The 25,734-nt window shown below is 41.1% G+C and overlaps 1 protein-coding gene across 1 annotated transcript in view; it reads right to left on the bottom strand.

Annotated features, from left to right (window-relative positions):
• Positions 1–12,465: 12,465 nt before the first annotated feature.
• HEATR5A (HEAT repeat containing 5A) overlaps positions 12,466–25,734 on the bottom strand; it is a 125,347-nt gene continuing 112,078 nt past the window's right edge. The window contains exons 35-37 of the mRNA XM_060261431.1: positions 24,940–25,091; positions 16,292–16,505; positions 12,466–14,521 (exon numbers count right to left, since the gene is read on the bottom strand). Coding sequence (XP_060117414.1) covers positions 14,217–14,521; positions 16,292–16,505; positions 24,940–25,091 — 671 coding nt within the window. The 3' untranslated portion in view covers positions 12,466–14,216. The remainder of the gene's footprint in view (positions 14,522–16,291; positions 16,506–24,939; positions 25,092–25,734) is intronic.

The following is a 25,734-nucleotide window of genomic DNA, read 5'->3' as shown; positions in this document are numbered from 1 at the left end:
GTCTGTTATAACAAATATTTGTAGCTATATACATTTCGATCTCTCCCTCCCTCCCTCTCTCCTTTTACTCTTAGTGTTTTCACCCCAGCCATGGGCACAAAGTCTTAATCTTTCACTGAATGTCTTTTCTTCTTTCTTTCAATATCCAGTCTAGGTAGGTCTTCCATCTGGTCTTAATTTCATTAGATTTCCCATCCCATGTTGTCTCTTTGTTGATTGACGCCACGATGTCTGACTGTATAAATTCAAACAAATAGTTGTGCAAGATTTCTACTGTCCATTTACTTTTGTCTTTCCAACCCAAAGCTATAACTGCCTTTCCCGCCAGTATCATAGCCTTAACTAAATTTTGAATACTCCTATCCATTATCGGGCCTCCTATTGTACTTAAATGCCCTGAGCCTGCCTCGGCGGGGAGGGTGGGGTATAAATAAAAATTTATTATTATTATTATTATTATTATTATTAACAACATTAGATTAAAATCTGTAGTTAGTGTTATATTGCATACTTTTCTAATAATTTCGATAATTTCCTTCCTTAACCCTGGAATCATGTTAGCTAGCTGTGCTGGTGTCTTATACCATTTTGTAAGGAATTTATATTCAAGTTCTTCAAATTTGGTTACTTTGATTTCTTCTATTCCTTTCATAATTTTATCCGCCATTCTCTCTGATATCTGACCTTCATGGCTCCATCTCCTTTGTAAGTATTCTGTTATTTTATCCTTATTTATTATCATCTTTCTCTATATTTTCCCTACCAAACCCTTTTTCTGCTTTGCCGTTTCTTTGTATATTACTTCCATTGGTGCATCTATCCAGAGTTCTTTATTTTCGTGAATCGTTTTTACTATAATAATAATAATAACTTTATATTTCTATCCCGCCCTCCCCGCCAAGGCAGGCTCAGGGCGGCTCACAGCATAAAAATACATTATACATCGAGTTATACTTATAAAATCATGGTTAAAACAAATTACAGATTATATTAAAATTAACATTAACAATATGGTGCTATAAACATTAGATCTTCAATAGAATTCAGTAACTAAAAGCATTTTCAACGGCACTTCCTAGCTTGTCGTTAGTTGAAGGCTATTTTGAAGAGGTGGGTCTTACAGGCCCTACGGAATTGATCTAAGCATCGTAGGGCCTGTACCTCCTCTGGGAGTTGATTCCACAGCAGTGGAGCTGCAATAGAGAAGGCCCGATCTCGGGTGGCCCTCAATCTGGCCTCCCTTGGCCCAGGGATATTCAGCTGGTTTTTTCCAGCTGACCTCAGCGCTCTCTGGGGCTCTCTGGGGCTCATACTGCCTTATATAGCCCAGCTATTTTTAACCAATATTGTTTACCTATCTCTTCTGTTACTTCCTGTAAGGGTTTAAGATTTCCACTTCTAAACATATCTCCCACTCTGTGATAACCTTTAAGATTTAACATTTCCCACCAGTTAATTTCTCGCACTTCCTCGTTAACAGTTTCGAGGGGTGCCCATCTAGAAACTTTTCCTAACCAATATGGTTGCCATTTCTTCCAAACTTCTAATGATGCTTTTCTAGGGCCTATTGTTAATTTTAAGTCTTTATTCGTAACTTTAGAAAAAATGCTTAATCTACCTATATTATTATTAGTTTAATTCTCAAAGTTAGCCCACTTCTGAGTCTTTTCCTCACCTATTTCTAATAATGGTTTTAGTTGAAAAGCTTCAAATAATTGTTTAGGTATGGGATTCCCCATCCAAATTCTGGTTTATGACTATAAATTATTCTCTTATGGAATCTGCATTTTTTACTGTCAAATATCCACTCTTTTAATGCTCTGTTTTATTGTTCAATTTTATTTTTCATTGTTCCCAGAGGCAACGTTTGAAATAGGTACTTTAACTTTGGTACCCAAAACATTTTAGCACTCCTTATTCTAGATGATGTCCCCAACGTTTTATTTTTCCATCTTTCCATGTCTCTATTTTTTCCATATTTTATCATAATTATCCTTTATCATTTTATCAATATTTTTTTTGCAAAACTATACCTAAATATTTAAATTTCTTAACCCCCAATCCTATGTTCGTACTCCTATTTATCTCTTGCCTTTCTTCTCTATTTACATTAAAATATATGATTTCTGATTTTCCCATGTTGACCCCTAGCCCTGAGCACTTTTTGAAGTCTTCTAGGATAATCTTAACCTCTTTAACTCCCTCTTTAGCATTTGTCATGATTACTATAATGTCATCTGCAAATAGGATGAGCTTCATTTCTTCGTTACCTATCCTGTAGCCCTCTATTCTTCCCGAATTTCTACTCCATTCCGCTAATTGTTCTATTGCTATTATAAATACGAGTGGAGATAGTGGGCAACCTTGTCTTACTCCTCCTTGTATGGGAAAAGCTTGTGAATGTTCAAAATTTACTCTTACTTTCGCAATTCCTCCTTTATAAATCTCCTGAGCTGCATGTAAGAACCTTTTCCCTATCCCTGTTTTCTTCAATATTTGCCATAAATACTCATGAGAAAGAGTGTCAAAGGCTTTATAAACATCCAATTTTAGTAACCCTATTTTCTTCTGCTGACCATGGTATAAGACATTGAGAATATTTCTAATGGGGTGTGCTATATTTCTACCTTTAATAAAACCATATTGATCCCCTTTTATGATTGTCAGAATGACTTTCTGTAGTCTATTTGCCAATATTTTTGCAAATATCTTGTAATTTTGGTTTAAGAGGCTTATGGGTCTATATGAACCTACTTCTTCCAGATCCTTCTGAGATTTTAGGATTAATATTATTTCTGTTTCCCTCCACGTATCTGGGGCATTCTTCCCTTTCAAAACTTCGTTAAAGACTACCTGCATTTCGGGTGCAACAATCTCCATAATTTCTTTATAAAATTTGCCTGTAAAACCATCTAGCCCTAGCGATTTGCCTTTTTAAAATTCTTTTATTACTTCCCTTATTTCCTGAACTGTAATATCGCCCTCTAGAAATTCTTTCCCTTCTTTCTTCAAAACTAGACTGGTTGTCTCCTGAAACTCTATTGTGGTCTTTTTCTTATATAGATTTTTATAAAAGTTCTCAAAAGCCTTGATGATTTCCTTGGAGCTTTGTGTTGAGTTGTTATTAATTTTTATACTTCTAACCTCCTGTTTTGCTTTTTTGATCTTCAAATAGTTCGTCAGTCTTTTTGCTGTGTTAATACTATTCCTCTGAAAGTCATTCCTTACCATAATTTCCTTTTTCCATATTGTAGCTATATCTAGTGCCTCCAACTGTTTTTTAATCTCTTTAATTTTGCTCTTTACTATAGGGCAATATTTACCATTTGTTCCCTTTGTAACTTCTTTAGTTCTTGGAAATTGGTTTGTCTTTTTTCGTACCTTTCTCTTTTTATACTCTTTTCTTTCTTTATACAATGACCCCTTATTACCACTTCGGCAGCATACCATAGTATATTAGTGGGTACTGTTCCTCTGTTTTCCTTAAAATATAAGTTTATCTGTGTTTTCATAAATTTTCTGTCCTCCTCTTTCGCCATTACTAAATCGTTATATCTGTATTATTGTGGGTAATTTTAACTCCAATTCAATACTTATGGGAGCATGGTCAGATATCCAGATTGGAAAGGTTGTAATCTCTTTTATAAACATATTATTATTCTTTTCCAGGATTATGTAATCTATGCATGACGCCGTTTTATGCCTACTGGATATATGTGTGGACCTAGGTCGTGAGCTTATAAACTCGTGTGCTTCTTTCAAGCCCCATTTCCCTAACTTAATATTTTTACTCTTTGTTATGTCCATATTAAAATCCCCTGCTACTATTATTTCTCCTTCTGAGAAATGTTGAATCTTCTTAAAGACCTTAATTAAAAATGTCTTTTGCTTTTTGTTTGGTGCGTATATGTTCACTATAGTAATTCGTTTTCCTTCCAGTTTAAACTTAACTAATAGGTATCTACCTTCCTTATCTGTTATTTTTTTGACATGCTCCACTGTAGAGTTTTTATGGATCAAGGTTGCCACCCCCCCTGGCCTTGGAAGTCCCTCTAGCTTCTGCTAAGACCTACCATTTCGGATCTTTTATTAATGGTTTTCTATCTTTTGTGTGTGTGTGTGTGTCTCTTGTAGACACATCAAATCTATCCTTTGTTCTCTGGCTATTTTAGTTAACCTGTATCTCTTGAGGTTTGATGTTAAACCATTTACATTTAGTGAAAGTCATCTTATTGTCTTATCCATTTTCTTTGTTTTTTTTTAATCTTTGGCCTCCCTGGCTGAGGGTGGTTTTCTTTATTTATTAGGAAGTACCCTCTCTTCCCCGCCCTTCCCTGTGGTTGAGACACTAGTGTGAATGAAAACATCATCCCGTCTCCCCACCTTCCAGAGTGTATGCACCCCAATCCTCTCCTTACAGCTTATTCCATAAAGTTAGCTCATTGAACCTTTGTATACTTCCCTTCATGAGGTTCTTTGTGAGAATCCATCCTTCGTCTTTTATCGTGCCTATTTGATGCTCCTTCTCCTGGGTCGTCTGCTGCCTCCATGCCTTCCTCTGCTCTTTGTTCTCTTCTCTCAAGTCATCTGTGGTGATTTCCAGTAGTCTTAAGAGTTCCTTTGCCTCCTTAGGGTTTCGGGCTATCAACCTCTTCCCGTCTTTAAATATTATTATTGAAGATGGATACCCCCACGAGTATTTTACCTTATTATCATATAGTTTTTGCCCGTAAGGTCTCATTTGATTTTTTTCTTAATAGTTTCTTGACAAAAGTCCGCTCTTACCCAGACTTTATCACCTCTAAAGGTCAAGTCCTTCTTCTTTTTCAAAGTTTTATATACTTCTTGTTGTACCCTTTCTCTTGCGAATTTAATGATAACATCCCGTGGGGCTCCTCCTTCTCCTCTCCTCTGCAATCTATGGGTTCTTTCAATTTCTTGCGGTTGTACCTTAACCCCATTTTCTTCTATCCAATCTCTAAGTGTTCCTTCTAAAAGCTTATTGTTTATCTCTTCTGAGATCCCTGCAAATATAAGGTTGGATCTCCTATTCCAGTCTGATAGCACTATAAGCTGGCTAGATAGCTGTTCTATTTTTTGTTTATTTTTAATAGCCAGCTCATTAGCTGTGGTAGCCATCTGCATTGTTTCTTTAAGTTCAGCTGCTAAGTCTGTAACAGCTTCCTTCACTGTTCTAATTTCCACTCTTACCTGTTCCTGAGAAGTTGTTACAATATTTTGAAATACAGACAGTTGTTCGGAAAGCTCTTTTATAGTCTTTGCCATTTCTCCCACTATCTTCCAGTGAGTCTAATGAGAGCTTTGTGTTCGCCCTGGGCGTTACCGCCTTAGAAGGGTAATAAATAATTGCTTTCTTACCCTCTGAACGCTCAAATAGAAATTCCTTCGTTCTCCAGAAACTCCTACATCAGTTTCCTCTTTTAATTGTCCTTGAGGACGGATTAGTCACATTCTTTTTGAGCTTTTAAGATAATAGTTCTAAGGAGAGCTCGGGCAAGCTGCCGGCTTCTCTCAGCGCATGCGTACAACTGTAAGTCTTAAATTTTAACTCAATACAACCATTACATCTTACAGTCTTATTATTTTATAATATATTTTAACTGTTTATTGCTTATGGTATAAATCTAAGCTATTCATTTTAATACCAACAAATGAGAAAAGCAAGAAAGTCAGCCACTAAATAAAACCTGCTGTGTATTTTTAACCTCATTAACAGTAAGTACTAACTTTATCACCAACAACAGTAATCATAAGCAGAGAAGATGGACATACAGTAGTCTTTTTGTGCTTAGTATTTCCTTAATTAATTCAATAATAAGAGAGGAAAGATAAGAATAACAAAAAGCCAAAATAAAACCTAGCATAGAGTGCTTTATCTGTTTCAATGTCTGCAGAATCTGTTATTAAAAGGGGGGAAAAAACAATAAGAGAATAACCAGGAGCAGATCTTGTGAGGAAATGACCCCTCTTTCCCCAATATCGTAGCCACCAGCATGGTTGCCAGGGCGCCTGGAGAAGTGAGCTCACACACACCTTTGGCCAGAGGGTGTGAGCAAAACCATCCAGGGACTAAAAGGGACTCATGTGTGCAAACAGCCTAAGTGTGCAGGCATTCTAAACCGGTATAGAGTGCTTGCCAACGTGCACGGACGTTTCCCCGTCACTGCGTGGGTCCGCCATGGTAGGGAAGAAGCTGCGCCACTACGGAGCTATCCAGGCGACCGGTGAAGAAGCGCTGTACATGGAATCCACTGTGTATCGCTGACACCACTCGTAGCCATCTTCCTGCCAGGCTGGACTTCATTCCTTCATAGTGGGAAGCTCACGTACACACCCTGAGTCACCCTTAGCCCGCAAGCAACCCATTTGCCCCATGAATGGATTAACAGCTCAACTGTTAGTTCTGATTGCCTAGCAATACCCTAAATAATAACTCCTGCCCAGAAGATGATGAGAAAAGAGGAAGAACATCTCCCTTCACAACCAAGTCTTTTGTCTTCACCGGGGATACCTAGGTCAATATTTGATTCCCTATTGTCACCTTCCCAGATAAGCCCACTTAATCCCAAGTACCTAGCCATTTCCATACTGACACCCTTGGAGCTGCCCCAGGCCCTGTCGCAACCTGGAAGTTTCCAGGTTGCCCAGGACGAAGGTAGAGTTCATTGGTCAAAGCAAACACCCAATTGGGTGTCACCACGGGACTCGCCATTGGCTCTGCTGATGTCCAGCCTTCATGGTCATCACAGAGCCTCCCATTCCTCCTCCCCGTTGCCTCCCATCCCCTAAGGGCTCAGGTGAGGCCTTATAACCTGTGGACTAGCTACCCACAGGTGTGCTTCTATCAGCAACCCACATTCCGCTGCATAGATCCATCCCCGATTCCTGATCAGTTTCGGGTCCTCCCCCATTCCCTCAACTGTCGCCACTGGAGCCTTCCTTGAAGTCTGCGAGAGGTAATATCGCCCTGTCTGTCTACCCTTATATGTTCCCCTATCAATCTATCTGTGTTTCTTAGACCTGTGTGAATGTGTGATTGTTTTGTATTTTTATCTTGTGTGAAAGAACTATTATTCTAAATAAATTACAATTGGTTTTTATTAAATTAGAGTCCTTTTATTGAGCATTACCCTCTGGATGGTTGAGCCTGTATATATTGGTAAAAAGATTCCTAGTGAGCCAGGTGCCCACCTAACTAATTCCCCAACCTCGTTTTGAGGGCATTTTGGCTAACAATCTTTCAAATTTTCAAACACCTGTGTCATCTACCTTTATAATTTTAGCCAGGTTAATTGCTTATCTACATTAAATATTTGAACATTTAGCTTCATTAAGTTTTGGAGACTTTATCTCCCATTTCCATCTTATTTTAAAAACTAGAAAGAGAGAAAAAAGGACCACCAATTTAATATGCACTGGCAGCCTAATTTCCCATACTTATTATTGCATATATATTTTCTAAATAAGAAGTCATATACTCTATAATTCACTCTCTGTTAAATTGCTCTATTTCCCTTTGTAAAATAAAAGGGAGAAAGTTCCTAAATAAAAACGGCCACCTCTCTCACCCTTATTTATTTTTACCCCTAGCAAAATCATACAACTCTATAACTCTCTCTCTCTGTTAAATTACTCTATTTAGCTTTGAAAACATACAATCTATAACACCAAAAACAAATAGAACACAGTTATATTCTAAAAATCTCATTGCCATTTCAAAGCCACACATCTCAATAAATCTCGATTTTCCCTTCCAAGCCATTTAAGGTCCTACATCAAGTCCCTTTTATTAATTCCATGTTAACCGTTTACACGACAAAGCAGCAGTTTATAATCCCTTCTTTCTGAAAGCTTTCCAAAACTTGGATTTCTTAAAAGTGGTCTGCCTTTTCTCCCCTTGATGCATATGTCCATTTTATTCAAAATGATGAAGTCTCTGCTCCGTCACTTCCTCCTGCAAAGATTTTAATCAAGCTTGAGTCCCGTCTCTTTTTTGTAGTTATGCCAGTCTCACCATTTTGATTTCTTTCAGCTACTTTCCCTCCGGGTCTTTTCTCACTTCTCTCATCTTCATAGACAACACTGGGATCCTGTCATTGCTCCATTCATATATATTTTCAGTTTCACTGTGTTTTAAAATAAAAATTCTCACCTTAGCCTGTATTAACTCTGCCAGCCAACTGATTTCCTGCTTTAAGGAAGATATAGCATCCATAATATCGTTTTAATCACACATTTCAGGTTTAAACTCCATCTTCTTTGCAGTTTGGCTCAGTCCAATAAACAAAGTTAAAAACCAATTTCCAAATCCCAAGTATTCTACCTTTTTAAACCCCCCCAGCCATGTGCTTTCCTCTTACAGTCCAGTTGTAATCAATTCAATACAAATCAGATATCAAAAGTATTCTTCTTGAAAATATATAAAACTTTTATTCAGACTGTATTAAGGTTAAACAATGTTCTCATTGTAGCTTATTTAGTTATATGCCAAATCCGTTTGAATTTCTTGCTCAATCCAATTTGCATTCTTAATGGTTCCTGGATTTGTTCATTGTCTTTTGGAAGCCTCCCTCGGTGGAAAAAAGGGGAGAGGATAGCCTCCCTTTCCCCTTTTTCTTTTGAACAGTCCCAATTGCCGTTATAACAAAAGATCCATTAGTTGGTCGTAGTGAAGAGAAAGACTTACTTGCAGGATAGCATTTCAGTCGTTAAGGTAGAAGTATGCTGTAGTAAAAGCTTATTAGAACAAAAAAGCAGTTAGGTATTCATCTCTTACTGCCATCATGGCGGCCGCGACAGTGGAGCATCAGGGCAGACAAAAGGAACAGAGATCAGCTGCCGCTGTTTCCCTGACTCCTGTAGAGCCCTTTGCTGTCAGAAGACTCCTCCAAAGTCTTCCTCAGGACACCACAGCCATGTCATCCCTCCAATCGCCCGGCTCGGGGGGCCGTCAAGAGAGAGTTCTGTGGACCCCCACTGATCTTGAGATGCCAAAACCCGTAAGTCCAAATCTAACGAAATTTTAAAGGTGCAGTAAGCTACAAACTCAGCTAATTATATGGCAAAGCTGAACAAGGCCTCTGCCCCTTATGTTCAATTTAGTTTGGGTCCATGTCCACACAGATTCCTTATCAGTTTGGTTATGTGATGACTAATACACATAGCTAAGCTGATTGCGGATTGAGTACTGTTGCTATCAACCCAAGTCCAATTCATGATTTCATGAATCATAACCCAATTCACACCCATTTGGGCTGTGTGGCCTCTAACAGTTACTTTAAACGTTGCATCAGACATTCTCTTCTGAAGGCAAAAAACATATTTTCATTTATTATTATATAGGGGTATTAATTATTCAGGGGCTGCCCCTTCACCATTACATTTAAAGGGACAGCACACCTTTTTAAATGTCTTCCGTCCATAGGAAATAATGAAGGATAGGGGCACCTTCTTTTGGGGCTCATAGAATTGGACCCCCTGGTCCAATCGTTTTGAAACTTGGGGGGTATTTTGGGAAGAGGCACTAGATACTATACTGAAAATCTGGTGCCTCTACCTCAAAAACAGCTCCCCCAGAGCCCCCGAAACCTCCAGATCAATTCCCCATTATACCCTATGAGAATCGATCTCATAGGGAATAATGAAGTCCTCAGCAGACGTTTCCCTCCCATCCACCCCGTTTCTGGTGACTCTGAAGCGACGGATTGACATCTCTACTCACGAGTTGCTGCCAATTTCTTCAAAGTAACACAGACACACCATCCCAAGAGGAAGCCTTTCAATCAGAGACTGGTTGGAAGATTGCTAATGATTAACAGTATTTAAAAATTAAAGATAAGCAGAGTTTGGTTTTTTTCCACTGGCATTGATCTGTTAGAATACAGGGAAGCTGCGGCTTTCAGTTTGCAGAGATTATTGTAAGGGTATTTTAGATACTAGTATAGAGGAGGAGGAGAACATTGGATTTATACCTAGCTCTTCACTCAGAGTGGCTTACAATGTCCTTTCCTTTCCCTCCCCGCAACAGAAACCCTGTGAAATACATGTGGCTGATAGAGCTCTTTTGAGAACTGGTCTTAAGAGAACAGCTCTTTCAAGAACTGTGGCTAACCCAAGGTCACTCCACAACATGTATATGTGAAAAAGTGGGAAATCAAACCTGGTTCTTCCAGATTAGAGTCAGCACTCCTAACCACTACACTAAACTGGTCCTCTGATGATAATCAGGGCCTTTTTTGTAGAAAAAGCCCAGCAGGAACTCGTTTTCATATTAGGCCACACCCCCTGACATCACCATTGTTTAGCATAGGACATTATGTGGAAAAAGCCCAGCAGAAACTCATTTGCATATTAGGCCACACCCCCTGATGCCAAGCCAGCCGGAACTGCATTCCTGTGCGTTCCTGCTCAAAAAAAGCCCTGAAGATGGCTTCTGATAGCTGGGCCTACTGGTACCCCTACCTCCCTACTATATCTGCACCTTTCATGCTGGGAAGTTCCATGCTGTAGTATATAATACAATGAATATAAATATTTCTATTCATTGTATTACATATTTGTATATACTTTTGTTTTCAAATTTCAAGGCTTTATTGAAGCTTTGAAAATGCAGTGTTCAGTCAAAATAAACATTTGAACATGTCGTCGGCATTTGCAAAAGAAAAAGAAAAGCACAATGTTGTTATGATTGAAATATAGTTGGAGATATTCATTGTGGTTGAAAAATGGTACCCTCGTACCAAGCATTCAGTAAATCACATGAATAGCATTGATAAAGGTTAAATATTCATCATGTCGTGCCAAGCATTCTAAAAGGAAAACCAGATAGTTTCAAAGCGAGAGTTAGGGTTAGCAGAGTTGGAGTTGAGGATAAAGTCAGATGGTTTGTTTTGCCAGGCTTTTAATTAATCCAGCAGCTGTCCTTGAAAGTCATCACTTGCCCTAGCATCTCACCATTATGGTGCTATGCTATGCTGTTAGCCATCAGCCACATGCTGTTTACCGCCTATGTCTGTAAGATTGTTTAATTTTGCTGCTCCTGTTTTATAATGCCTGTTTTTATATTATTTTAACTCTGTTGTTTTATTGTTGTAAGCCGCCCTGAGCCCACTTGCAGGATAGGGCGAGATATAAATCTAAAAATTAAATTAAATTAAATTAATGCACAATTCCTGCAATATGAGGTGCCAATTTGATATTGTTATTGGATGTTATTGGAAGCTATAAGGAGCCACACAGATATATTCTTGGAAGTGTGTTTTAGGTTTGTGTGGGAGCACTTACCATGTTTAAAAGAAAAAATTCTGGCTGAAGGGATATTTGTATATACATCATATATATCCTGGCATATGTAAGCTATGCATTATTCATACCTGCTATCCAAACCATCCTCTGACATATTCCAACCAAGATCTATTAGAGTATGTAACCAAAACACTGATTACAACACTTTTAAATTAATTTAACATGGGCACATGTAACCTCTTCAGGATGAGAAATATTTCTGATTCTAAAACAGAACCATTAAAGAGGTATACAAATGTACATCATTTCAGAGGTGAGCTCTCTGTTAACGTATCCACTACACTTCAGACAGACTTATATCCCACATAATGCCTGCTGATATTTGGGGAAAACTTGATTTTCAAGAAAAGCTGAATTTGCCCATGACTGACTGATATAAGAGCCACCCAATCATGAAGTCATGACCCTTCCTGGAGCAGTTTTCAAAGGTCAGGGTTTCTTCTTAATAAGTGTAGAAAAAAGCATTTGATCAGATACACGTGGCAAGGCATTTGAAAACACAACAAGCATTATGCATGGGGAAAAGGACGGAGAAAGCATCAGAAAAGCCCATCTGTGCTCTGTTGCTTGATTAATCTGTATACAACCAAATCCAAGAAGAAACTGAATGAAAGGTTATCCTTAAATCATGGTCTGAAGCAGGCAGCAGTCTAATGAAGCTATGCATGTGTTTCTTTGATGCCTAGCTAGAGACCACATTCCCCTCCTTGGGTTCCAAGGAACAAAGGTGGGATGTACATATAATAGAAAATTAAAATACCAGGTACCTTAAAAGTCTGGCTCTGTACAGATACCCAGGGAACCCTCAGATATGAACAAAAATCTAAAATTCTCAAAACAAAAACTGGAGTGTTAAAACAATGAAATAATTTACTAGAGATTATCTGCATGTGCATAAACATCAGAAAAAGCAATCTGCAGGACTTTGGACAGCATTTTGGGGTTGCTGATAGCCAGGAGGAGGCAGCTGGAGCTAGTGCTGGGGGTGGAAATGGGATATCTCCTCTCCCATGGAGTCCTCAACCCCTCTTGTAAAAGCTAGTCTTCAATGGCCAAATTGTAGTATAGCCATACTTGTGATACACATGGTTTCAAAAGACAATTCTTTACATTTAAGTTATTAAAATAGTAACACAGAGATTTATGTGAAGAAAATTAGCTTTAATGTAAATTAGAAAATGACTTGTGAGAGCTTTGTTCAAATGGTTAATTCTGTACAATTTACAGTGTTATGTACAAACTTTATAGTAAAATACAATATGCTTTCCTGAGTCTCAGTTTTGTACATGATTTAAAAAAAGACTCCCACTAATTCTTTGATAGAAGTACTGTAAGTATGCTAGTGTTTGGTTTACTTTGGGTAATACTGGCAAGACAAACAAGGTAATGATTGCCAATACAAGTCTAAAAATAAACTTTGATGCTAAAATATGATTCATTCTTTTAAAAGTACCCTTGTAATCTGTTTCTTAGCCGCAACTGCATATAATCTCACTTTCCTCTACATGCATCTGAATGCTCATGGTCTATGGCAATTTGATCAAATGGAGATTATGAAATGAACATGACAGATAAGACGCCTTAAGTAGAGGCACTGTGCATTAAAACTTAATCCTTTTCTGAACAAGATATGCAAATATGTGATGCTTGCTTAGTATGATAAATATGGGAACACTGATTTATTGAATAGATGAGACTTCATAAGCAGTAATAAGGCCACAGTGCTGCAATTCACACACACACACACACACACACACACACATACATGTGCTTAACTTTCTAAATATAAATCCTCCAAATAACTGCATGAGTAGTGTCTCATTGTAGAGTCTCAGAGTCTCAAAGGTGTGGTAGCTTTAGAATTCATAAGAAATTAAAGCTATCAGTAATACTTTAAAACACAGCTGGATTTTCGATAGTAATTCCACACACTCTATGATCTATGAAAACATGTAATGATTTTCCCTTAATGGTGCCATTTGCTGGAACAAATTACAATATTGCAGTAATTAATCTTTTAAAATTATAATTAAAATGTGATAGTAAGATCAGGATTTTTAACAACTATTGCAGCAGCCTGATAAATTTAAGACTGAAAGGTAATCTGAATGCATCTAAGGCAACATTCCTTTTATGACAATTCAGGTGTCCCCTGGAATGGAAATACTGTGCCATGTGTCCTTGCAGAGTTCTCAATGCAGCTAAGTCATACATTCTGTGCCATTAACTGCAATGAGAGAAAGGGAGAATTTTCATGGCATTCACCACACTCCTTGGGAGCCAACAGTGAACATGCACTGAGTTATTCTTTCTGCTTTTTTCTGGAGCAGCTCTCATGCTAATCTTTAAACTGCTCTGTTTGCACACTGAGAGCTGCTATACCAAAAGCAGGAAAGCCAGATGTACACATGGTTCTGGGCACACATGGATGATTGGCTACCATCCAAGTGTCACTTAATGTAATACTGTTTGAGATTTTACTTATCTAATTACTTTTGTGGCATTTTACTCACAATGCTGTGTTTAGAAATAAAAATGGAAAAAGTAACTATAGTTTTGTTTTCTTCTTTAAAATTAAAAGTATATGCTCAAGCAAGAGGCATCTCTTCTGGACTGTGAACTATGAATGCAAAAAGGTGTTGCATTCTTGTTCTAATTTCCATACTGAGCACCCTTGGCTTTTATCACAGTGGGGGAGCCAACCATCTAATCAGTGCACAATGCACAGAGGAGCATGCACAAGTACATGCACATACTCCTCTAAAGTGTGACCATAATGTGCCAGTTTGCAAAATGTTAATATTGGAAACAAATCTTCCATAATGAAAACAGTGAGAAATAAAAAAGGACTTTTCCTAGTGTTCTCAAAGTGTTTAGGATTGAAAAAAAAATCACAGAAAGTTGGTCTTTAATTGAATACTTGAACTTTTCCCAGGAATCTTTGCATGCTTTGATGTTGTCTTGTCTTTGATGCTTTCCTGATTGCCCTTCACAGCCAATTCAAGTCTCGCCTTCATTGGTGGAGAAGAAGCCATTAGTTTTTTAAAGACTGAGGAATACTGTGGACCAATCTGCATCAGATACTGCAAAGCAAACTCATGTAGATTCCGTGCTGAACTTGTGGCTGATCCAAGGGCATTCTCATCCAAGAGAAATGAAATCAGCATGGGTAGAAAGCAAGTCACTAGGCCAGTTCCTGTGAAAAATAGTTTACAAATATTGATTAATGCTATTAATTTCAAAAATAGAATTACCACAACTATGATTTCAACTGGTTACAGAAGGTCTTATTATTCTGCTACACCTTTCCAAGGGATGAATCTGTACTGTGGATTAGTCTGAAGAAGCCAACAACTCTGGAATACAATGGCTGGTTTTATATGGTCAAACTGCACATATATTAAGAAATTGCTTCAATTAAATATATCTGAAAATGCTTTTACCTGTTCCAAAGTGAACAAAAATTATTGGTGCAACTTGAAACCCAAACAGGTGCTCCTTTTACTACATTTGACTTTGGCTGCAGTCAGCCTAGTGAACATGACACACTTGATTTAACTCAATCAAACTGAACTGGTAAATCCAAATATACTACCTGAATTTGGTCATGTCCTTCACATTACAGTCCTGAGAGTCAGATCAAGACTAGGATTTTTCCATCAGCAGAGTCCCTTCTCCATGCAGCCCACTAAACTCCACAAAATGCTACTTCCAAAGAATAGGAGACTCTGAGGAATGACTGGGGGGGAGGGGTGTCTGCAGCAGAAATCAGTTGAAATTGCCCATTTTGTTTGGATCCAATCCTATCAGTAGTTTTGTTGAATATTTTATAATACGTATGGTATAGAATTAAACAGCTGAACAGATTTAGGATTGTGAATTTATAATTATTTACTCAGGATAAGCTGATATCTATTGTTAACTAAATAAGCTATTAAAAGGAACAAAGATGTTTCAGAATGAATTTTTCAATTATGTTTGGTCAATGCAAATATTTCTCTATTAAACAACAGCTTCATATCATCATATGCAGCAGCAGATCTCATGGGTAGTGATCTCTTCCACCAAGCAGATTGCTGCTGAGGTCAGCTTTCGCAATGCTGATTACCTTTTTAGATCAATGGAAGATGGTGCTAGGATGTAACCGAATCCATCTTTTCTGCTCTTCATATAGGTGCTTTCAGATATGCCAGCCAGCTAAATGCTCAATATTAGGTAGATGCACCTCCCCCATACTACAGCATTCAGGAGAGTGGCCTATCTGTGAAAGATTTTCTCTCCACTCTGTGTGCAAATCACCCTTGCTGGTTCAAGCTGCTAATTTTTTTTTTAAGTCAAGCACGACAGCATATGAAGCTGCCTTATGTGGACTCAGACCCCTGTGGTTTATCAAGATCAGCACTGTCTATGCTGACTGGCTGTGGTTCTCGATCTCAGGAAGGAATCTTGCTCATCACCTACTAGGGAGGGGCTGCAGCTCAGTGGAAGAGCCTCTGCTTGGCATGCAGAAGGCCCCAAATTCACTTCCTGGCATCTCCAGTTAAAAGGACCTAAATGTAGGTGATATGAAAGACCTGTGTCTGAGAGCCTGGAGAGCTGCTGCTGGTCTGAGCAGTAATGACCTTGATCAAACAAGGGTCTCATTCAGTAAAAAACAGCTTCATGTGTGTTCACATGTATACTGCTTGGTACTTTTAAACTAGAGATGCATGGGATTGAATGTGGGACCTTCTACAAACCACTGAGCCAAACACCACCCTGATCAACTAATAACAAAACCATGTTCAACTTAAATCAGCATAAATATATTTGAGTCCGCTTGCGGAGAGGGCGGGATATAAGTCGAACGTAATAAATAAGTAAGTAAGTATCTAAAATATGGCAGTTTTCTAGTATCTAGAATGGGCAGTTAGTTATTTGATTAATCAGACTAGTTGATGCTTTTAGCCTTGTGAATGGCACTTACGATGCTCTTCCTTGGCAACAGCTATAACAGCAGCCACCACTTTTATTCCTTCCTGAATAACTTGGAGGTCAACAGCATTCTCAGGTTTTGATTTCTCTGCTTCTTGCAGTTTGTCCACAATTGATGATACTAATGAATGAATGTAAGGATATGAGATGTCTTGGTTCGGATACTGAAAAATGGTAAGGAGCAGCTGGTAGCATTTAAGCTGTACCTAAAAAGAATAAGGAAAATCCATGTTCACAGAGCAGAATTCACACTGAACGTTACACATGGGTGTTTGGGCTAAGGACTTGGATTTAAGGTTTTAAACTGCTATGTGTGACCATTATGACACATGACGACAGAGTTTTATTTTTCTTGCTCCTCAAAGAACTGGCAATACCAACTTGCACTGACCTACTGTGTGTATTAAGTGCTGTTTATCAGAAGCAAAATATTTCTTTCAGTAGCAAGGTAACAAAATGAAAATCTGTTGTTGGATACAGCAAGAATGGAACAGAGAAGACTACAAAGAAGAAGAGGGAAACAATTCACATGTAATTTCCATATCATCATAAATGCTTTTATCCTTTCTTCCTTGCAAGCTGTGCTGTGTACAGTGTTTGAAATCTATGCCTGTCTCTTTCTGAAATGAACTGCAACCCTCCTATGGTTTAAGCATGGCATGTTTACCTGCAGGTTCCCTGCCCCAGTCTGCCCACAGTGCCATTCTCCCTCCTCTGGGCCACTGGAGTCTTAATTGGTAATTGAAATTATATTGGTAACAATTTGTTTAACCACTTTTTGGGGCGGGGGGGGGGGAGAAGAAGTAAGTTTCTTGTCCAATCTGTTGCGGAGCTATGCCTTTCCCCTTGTGTTGCAATGGAAGTAGATAGAGACTTACTTTTAAAAAATGAAACTCAGGACTCCCTAGAGAATATGCCATACATAAACAATGTTTCCTCTGAGCTCCAGTGTCGAGAGCAGAAATTCTACCTCATGAGCAAAAAAACCTAGTAGTATAGCATTGAACTTGTTAGTGACTCTACATTTGACTATTGCATAAATTCGTTTTTTAGATTATGTTCATAACCTTGTAAAAGTCTCAGAATAAATTATTTTAAATTTTATGTATATATTTTAAGAATAAGCTAAACACTGTAAGAGAAAATAGAACCAAGTCACTTTCCACTATATTGGTAGACCCAGCCTCCAGAGAACAGGTCTACCCACCCCTTTCAACCATGTTGTACTTGGCCTTGGATTGTCACTTTGCACTGACCCTCAGAAAACATACCACTTGGGGGGGGGCTCTTGCCGTCTACTTTGTTGGTTTTTTTTAGTGAGCTATGACAATCAGCATTACAGGTTGTAGCAGAGTATAACAGAGGAGGAGCAATCACTGTCAGAACCCTGCCAAACCTAGAAAAAGACAGGTTGCTTACCTGTAACTGTAGATCTTCGAGTGGTCATCTGTGCATTCACACTCATGGGATAGAGCGCCTGCGCCGATCCCCGAATCGGTACCTAAAAAGCCCAGGATTTTTTCACGCTTGGCACCAGCGGGCATGCACAGGCGTCCCAATACACATGCTCGCCGAAGCCAGCGCGAGGATCCCACCAGTTCCTTCCTGACCGCTGGAAGCCCCTACTGGAGGGAGACCATCAGCAGTGGAGAAGGAGGGTGGGTAGTGTGAATGCATGACCACTCGAAGATCTACAGTTAAAGGTAAGCAACCTATCTTCTTCATGGTCTCTGTGCTTCACACTTATGGGAGATTAGCAAGCAAGACATACCTGGAGGCGGGAAGACGGTCAACCAGAAGAAACAGCTTGCAGCTCCACAGCTCCCAGACGAGTCCTCTGCTGAGCATGCACATCCAGAGCGTAGTGCTTCATGAAAGCATGTGGCGAAGACCAGGTGGCAGCCTTGCACACATCCGTCAGGGAAACACCTTTCAGGAATGCCACCAACGTCACCATTGCTCTTGTAGAGTGTCCACGAATGGGCCCAGGCAACAACTTCTTTGCCAGCAAGTAGCACAGTTTAATAGTCTCAGTGAGCCACTTTGAAAGCCGCTGAGATGAAATTCTGGAACCCAACTTAGGAGCAGCATAAGAAACAAAAAGATGCTGGTCCTTACAAAAACTCTTGGAGTGACTCAAATAAAACAATAAGGCACGCTTAACATCCAAAGCATGTCACCTACATTCCTCGTCCGAGGAAGGTGTAGGATAAAAAGTGGGCAACCAAACTTCTAACTTAAAGTGAAACTGAGAAACCACCTTGGGAAGAAAAGAAATATCAGAAGCTAACGACACTCCAGACTCCTGATAAACTAGATATGGGTAGTCACAACGCATAGCCGTAAGCTCCCCTGCACGGCGTGCCGATGTGATTGCTGCCAAAAAGGCAGTCTTCCAAGATAGAAGCTGTAAAGAACATGTGGCCATTGGCTCGAAGGGACACCGAGTCAACCTGTCCAAAACTGAAGTCAAATCCCAAAGCTGTGGGGGTGACCTCGATGGAGGACGCAGCCTGAGCAGACCCTTCAAAAACCTCTTAGAATGAGGGTGTGCAAAAACTGAATGCCCCTCAACTGACTCATGGAGCGCAGATATTGCTGCCAAATAAACTTTAACTGACGAAAGGCAAGGCCATAATCCACCAGAGATAATAAAAATTCAAAAATCACCGATAGTCCCACCCGTTGGGGTGAGACTGTAGGATCAACTAAAAACTGAAGAAACTTCCGCCACTTCCTGTCATAGGAAGCACGGGTAAACAACTTCCTGCTGTTTAGGAAGACATGTTGGACTCTGCTGGAGAACTCACAGGGTCGATGAACCACGCTGTCAGATTCAGGTGAGGCACATTGTGATGGAATACATGACCGTCCTGAGCCGACAGAAGATCTGGTTCCACCGGAAACTGGTAGAAACCCCCCTCGCCAGTTGAAGCAAGATCGGGAACCAGTTCTGCCAAGGCCGCCACGGTGTCACTAGGATGCAGCATGGTGTCTCTCTTGCAATTTTGTTGACAACTCTTGTCAGCAGTGGCAGAGGTGGAAACAGATACAGGAACTGACCTTCCCAAGGGAACAACAGACCGTCTCCCAACGACTCTGGATCCGTGCCCCCTCTGGAACAAAACAGAGGACACTTCTGGTTTCTGGCTGTGGCAAACACATTGACCTGAGGGTCCCCCCAGAGCTGAAACACAGGTTGAAGAAAGCACCACTGTATCTCCCACTCGTGCGGGGATGCTGCACCCCTGCTCAATGAATCCTTCTGCAGATTGAGCACCCCTGGGAGGTGCGCAGCCTTCACGTAGATGTCATGCTCCAGGCACTCCGACCACAGTTCCAGTGCTAGCGCGCAGAGCCGTCAAGAAACTGTCCCACCCTGCCTGTTGATATAACAAAGGGCCAGTAGTATTGTCTGTTAATAGGGCAACAACCTTCCCCGCCACCATGAGGCGGAAAGACCGAAGGGCAAAATGAACTGCCAGCAGCTCCAGGTAATTTATGTGACCGTGAGTCAATTGAGAAGGCCAAGGGCCCCCCCCACACAGAGAGTCCATGTGAGCCCCCCATCCCCACAAAGACGCATCTGTGGTGATCGTCACTGTTGTCGCAGGTAGGTGGAAGGGAGCTCCCTGACAAATGTTGTCCCTGGATTTTTACCACTTCAGGGTCCTGAGAGTCAAAGATGGGATTATGAACCTCTTGTGAGGTGAGTCCTGTAAAGGATGAAATTGCCTGAGAAACCACAACTGAAGGCCTCTCATCCTCAATTTTGTAAACAACAGCACACTTGTAGTCGCCACCATCAGCCCCAGCATCCACTGCAGCTGTTGCGCAGTGCCCCATTTCCGATTCTGTAAAAGATTGACAAGATTGATGATGTCCGTCGCTCTCTGCTGAGGCAGAAAAGCGTGGTGCAGATGTGTGTCCAGCAAAGCCCCTATGAACTGAACTGCCCGTGATGGAATAAGATGAGATTTCTCCATGTTGACCTGCAGACCTAAGGTGTGAAGAAGACGAACAGTGGTGGTAATATGGCTGGACAGGCTTTCTTTCGACTCTGCCACAAGGAGCCAATCGTCGATGTATGGAAAGATGACTATCCCTTGAAGCCGGAGATGTGCGGCCACAACACTCATCATCTTGGTGAACACCCAAGGTGCAGTGGACAGACCGAACGGAAGGGCTTTGAACTGGAAGTGGTGGGAACCTACTGCAAACCGAAGGAAATGCCTGTATGCAGGATGGATGCTGACGTGGAAGTAGGCATCCTTGAGATCCAACGTTGCCATCCAATCCCCTTGATTGATGAGGGGAAGAACTGTCTGCAGTGTGGACATTCTGAATTTTTGGTACACAATAAACTTGTTCAGATTCCGAAGGTCCATGACTGGTCTCAATCCCCCATCCTGTTTGGGAACCAGGAAATATCGGGAATAGAAACCTCCCGTTCTGGCCTCTACTGGGACCCATTCTATGGCTTGTTTCTGTAGGAGGTTGCTCACCTCCGCCAGCAGAGGTGGGGAAGGGGGTGTGGTGATTATCACAGATTGGTTCGGAACCTGGACGAAGTCTATTTTGTAGCATTCTGCGATGATGGAAAGAGCCCACTTGTCTGTAGAGATGGACTCTCATGCCGGAAGGAATGGATGAAGGCAAATAGTTGAAGAAATGGGGGCGGTGATGCGTGCTACCAGAAAGTCAAAGGCCCTGCTTTTGTGGGTGAGCACCCTTAGACTTGCCAGTGGTCTGAGCTGAAGCGTAGTAGTTTCTATTGTTTCCCCTGTATGGAGACCTACTCTCAGGTTGGGAAGAGCGAGAACTCCACTGTTGTTCTGGGGAGAATTTTTGGTATGGCTTCTTGGACCAGGGTTTATGCCACTGTTTCCGTTTAGCAGCTCTAGAAGAAGCCGGGACACCCAGGTTCCTCGAGGTCTTTATGCTCTTATCTATCTCTTGGACAGTATTGTCAGTGGTAGAGCTGAAAAGACCTTCGCCCTCGAAGGGCAGATCTTCAATGAAGTCCCTGGTGTCCTGCTGAAGAGCCGTCGATCTGAGCCAGGAGTGGCGGCGAAGGCAGACAGCAGATGTGATGGTTTTTGCTGACACATCCACCATGTGCTTTGCTGCAGCCAGTTGTTGCTTAGCTACAGCAAAGCCTTCCTTCTGCAGCTTCTTAGCAGCAGACTTCTTCTCCTCGCTCAGGGAAGACAGGAGGGGGGGTGAGTTGTTCTCACACAGAGTATTGGTATCTAGCCATGCACGCAGCCTAATTAGATACCTTTACCCCCAACGCTCCAGCGGAATAAAATTTTCTCCCCACGTTATCCAGCTTCTTTCCCTCCTTGTCCGGTGCGGAGGAGTGAGTCTTGCGTGCCTTGGATAAGGAGGATACAACCACTGAGTTTGGCTTAGGGTGGGTGAACAAGAATTCGGCACCAGCCTCTTGGATGCTATACATGTGGTCCAGTCTCCTGGAAGACACAGGTGAAGAAGCCGGCTTCGTCTAGGGCTCCTTCACCGCCTGTAAGATTACCTTTGTAACAGGCAAGGCAACCACTGTCGACGTATCCCGCTGCATAATGTCGAATACGGTGTCGTCTACAACTGGTTGCGGTTGTGTCACTGGGAGGGAGAGGAAGAGTGCCATCCTCTTCACCAGGTCCCCATACGACTTCAGATCTTCCGATGGTGATATGGGAAGATCCTCAGCGGTATGCGACACTGGCGAAGGCTCCAAAGCTCTGTCCAGATCATCGGTACTGTCCTTGGAGTCTGATGATGAAGATTCCCTCCTCATTGAGTGTTCGGAAAGTACCGGTGTCGAAGCTCTCACAGGTGACTGAATCGATACCGATGACCGAGCCTGGACTTCTTCCACCATCACGCCACGTCTCTCAGGTGGGATAGACACCAATAGACGTCGCCTAGAGTGCTGCAAAATCCTCAACAGATGAGATGCCTCAGATTGTTGATCCCAATCAGCAAATTCACAAGGGGGGTACCATTGGTACGGCAGGTACGGGTAGGCGTAGGGAGAAGACCACTGGCGCTGATCCCATGGTGGAAGCGATGGGAAATGGCAAGCTATAGTGGTTGGTTCTAGGTCTCAACGTCCCCTCGTCTGATCAAGCGGTGCCGATGGCTCAACCAATACCGAAGCTTCTATCTCTGAGATGGAGCCACTATCATTCCGATGACGTGACCCCAATGAGTGGAAATGTTGGGTCAGGTTGATCTCGTGCTCCGATGCCAACAAGCGCAACAGCTGCGAAGCACTGCCTCTCGACACCGAAGGGCTCCGATGCAGAGATGCCAAGATCTTCCTGGGTGGAGCAACGTGCATCGATGCCGAAGCGTCTTGAGAAGGGGAAGGAGTGCGGGACGATCTTTTCTTCCGCTTCTCCTTGGATTTCACCTTCTTCGGTAGGGATGATCGGGTCCCCAAGTCATCCCGACGCTTCTTGGCCGGAGTGTCCACTGACCCTTCAGAGGGCCGTTTTGTGGACCGACCTCGCTCGACCAGCATATCGGCCTGAATCGGTGATGTATCGACCGATGTGACTGTCTGGGCGGTGGACTCCCCCATCGGTACCGACGGGCCCGATGCCATCTTTGAAGGACAAAGTGCCGATTCCACCAGAGCGCCACATGATTCTTACGAGTCTGCTTTGAAAAGCTCAAGCAGTGCAGACAGGAATCAACGCAGTGTCCCTCGCCCAAACACAGGAGACATGTAGAGTGGCCGTCGGGAGGTGCAATCTTTTTTCCACAGGAACGGCACCTCTTAAAAAAAACCCAACGCCTTTCAATAGACGCCAGAAAAAAACCACACAAAAATAACTCTGAGGGGAAAAAACGGGGCCCCAAAGGGCAAAGTCCAAGATTTTTTTTTTCCAAACAACACTATCTTAACAACTAACTATCTAACTACACTAAGAAAACAATAAACGGGCTATATACAACTAGGAGAAATAATCCAAAGATTACTTTACCGACCGGGGACACGAAAGGAGATCCTCTCAGCGCAGTGGTCAGAAAGGAACTGGCGGGATCCTTGCGCTGGCTCCGGTGAGCATGCGTATTGGGACGCCTGCACATGCCCGCTGGTGCCGAGTGCGAAAAAATCCTGGGATTCTTGGGGATCGGTTCAGGCGCTCTAGCCCATGAGTGTGAAGCACAAAGACCACAAAGAAGATCAGGAAATTGTTTATATGTTATCAACCTGCCCAAACACCTTATTTATTCAAATATTTCTATCCCACTTTCCCTTGACCTAAGGCAGCTTACAAAGCACACTGAAAAGCATAATGGGGGTGTGTAAACCCCACCCCGGTTTTTCCCAGATCCATTGCCGCCTAAAGGGACCATTATAGTCAATGGGCCCCATAGGCTATAATAAAGAATTAATCTGGGGATATCTGGGAGGGCTGGGTTTTTTTAGGTACAGACAGCACTTTTGTAACATAGCTGGTGGTGATTCTCTTCAAAAACTTCTCCAAGTTTCAAAAAGATTGGACCAGGGGGTTGAATTCTATGGACCCCAGAAAAAGGTGCCCACATCCTCCATTGTTTCCAATGGGCTGAAGAAGTATCTATCAGCAGAAGAAGAAATCTGTGAGCAGCCTTTTTAAAATATTGATATAAAGATATCCAATTGCTGGTTTAAAATGAAATAGTGGTGGATAGGGCCAGGGTGTCAAGTGATAAGGAATAGGGATAGGACCAGGCTGTCAAGTGGTAAGGAAAATTGAAACCTTTCCACCCACAGACCAGCCATAGAAACTCTACTGCAATCTCTCCTAAAACTTGGCTGCAAACCAGCTTTGAGAAAGACAGGACAAAGGTTAGGGAAACCCAGAAGGTGCACAAACACAACATGCTTCTGTAGTAAAGCATGAAAAAAGCCTGCTCTACAGCAACATTGAACCTGGGGCAGATAACCTGTGTGAAAATGGGTTAATAAGATCTCTATGAACTCTTTCTAAGTCTCAGAACGTAACTGTGTTAGTCTGCAGTAAATCAGTTAGATTTGAGTCCAGTAGCACCATAGAGACCAAGAGTTTCAAGGTGTAAGCTTCTAAGGATCAAAGCTACCTTTCATCACACACTATAGAGGTTCACAGAGACTCAAATCTAACTGCTCTTCTAAGTCTGTTCTCTTTGCCAGGTGAACTGCAGGCACTTGTGGGATGCAGCAGAATCAACAGCTACTCCATTAAAATAAGTTTGGGGGTTTGCAGACAGAGTAAAGTGAAGAAGGAAGACATATTGCATCTGGCAGAAATAAAACAGAACAGATACTTTATGTTGCTTTAGAAGCAGAAAAAATTAATGCAAAACACACTAACAAATCCAGACAATCTTTTTCTTCTACTTATCAAAGTTCAAGGACTTGCTTGGATAACAGTGTTAACAAATGTGAAAAAAATAATTTGTGAAGGATGCTTTAAAGCATGCTATAAAAATCACAGAGCACAGTCCTATTAATTGTTGTTACATGGTTATAAAACTACAAATCAAAAGAGCTTTAAGCTAAAATAACATCTTTAAATTCAGTTCAGTGGAATAGCTAAACATATGGCCAGGGTAGCAAATTTCTATTTTCTAAACAAATTTTAAGAAATATACAGTACTTACAATAGGATCTTTTGATTCCAATGCTAATTTAAACTTTTCGATGCAAGACATCTGAAGGCACTCCATGGTAGTAACTTCTGGACTTGTAGACAAAATAAATATTGTAATTGCAGTAAGCAGACTGCCTTCATCCAATTCTTGATGAGGACCTTCTATCAATAAACAAAGAAAACCATCTTAAATTTGTGTTTTAAAACAAGTTTTGAACCCATTCTGCATTTTAACATGGAATGCTGTCAATGTTATCCTCATGCTGAAATAGTTCACCAAATAGCATTGCTTAAAGTATAATCATAATGAAAGAAAATACACAAAGTATCACAATCCCAAAACCATCATCCAAAAATTCTTATATAATTCAATCAATTTCATAAATCAATATGTAATGTACAAAAAACAAAAGATGTTTAAAATGTCCAAGACAAGTCTGAATTCTTTGAGGGCAAAATCATTTTAAATTTTCATAGAAAAGGAAGCTGGCAGGTTCAAACAATTTCTATGTATCTCTCAAAAACACCCAAAAGGGTTTATCAGAATACTCCCAACTACATGAGGTCAATTTGAATTGCTTGTTTCATCCAAACTTCTTCAAGGACACAGGACCTTCCAAAAAAATACTCAGTATCTCAAACAACTGATAAACAACACTGTGACACTGTGCCACAAACTGAGAGCCTTCCCAAAAGAGCGTCCACTAGCTCCTTCTCTCACAGACTGACTGAGTCTCACACAGACAAGAGCTTTATTCAAACTGAAGCTCTGTCTCAGACTGAAGAGATTTCTCTTACCGCTCCT

Source organism: Heteronotia binoei, chromosome 21 (assembly GCF_032191835.1).
Source record: "Heteronotia binoei isolate CCM8104 ecotype False Entrance Well chromosome 21, APGP_CSIRO_Hbin_v1, whole genome shotgun sequence".
NCBI classification, from domain to species: Eukaryota; Metazoa; Chordata; class Lepidosauria; order Squamata; family Gekkonidae; genus Heteronotia; species Heteronotia binoei.
The sequence above is the reverse complement of the archived record's forward strand: the minus strand, read 5'-3'. Positions and strand labels throughout refer to the sequence as shown.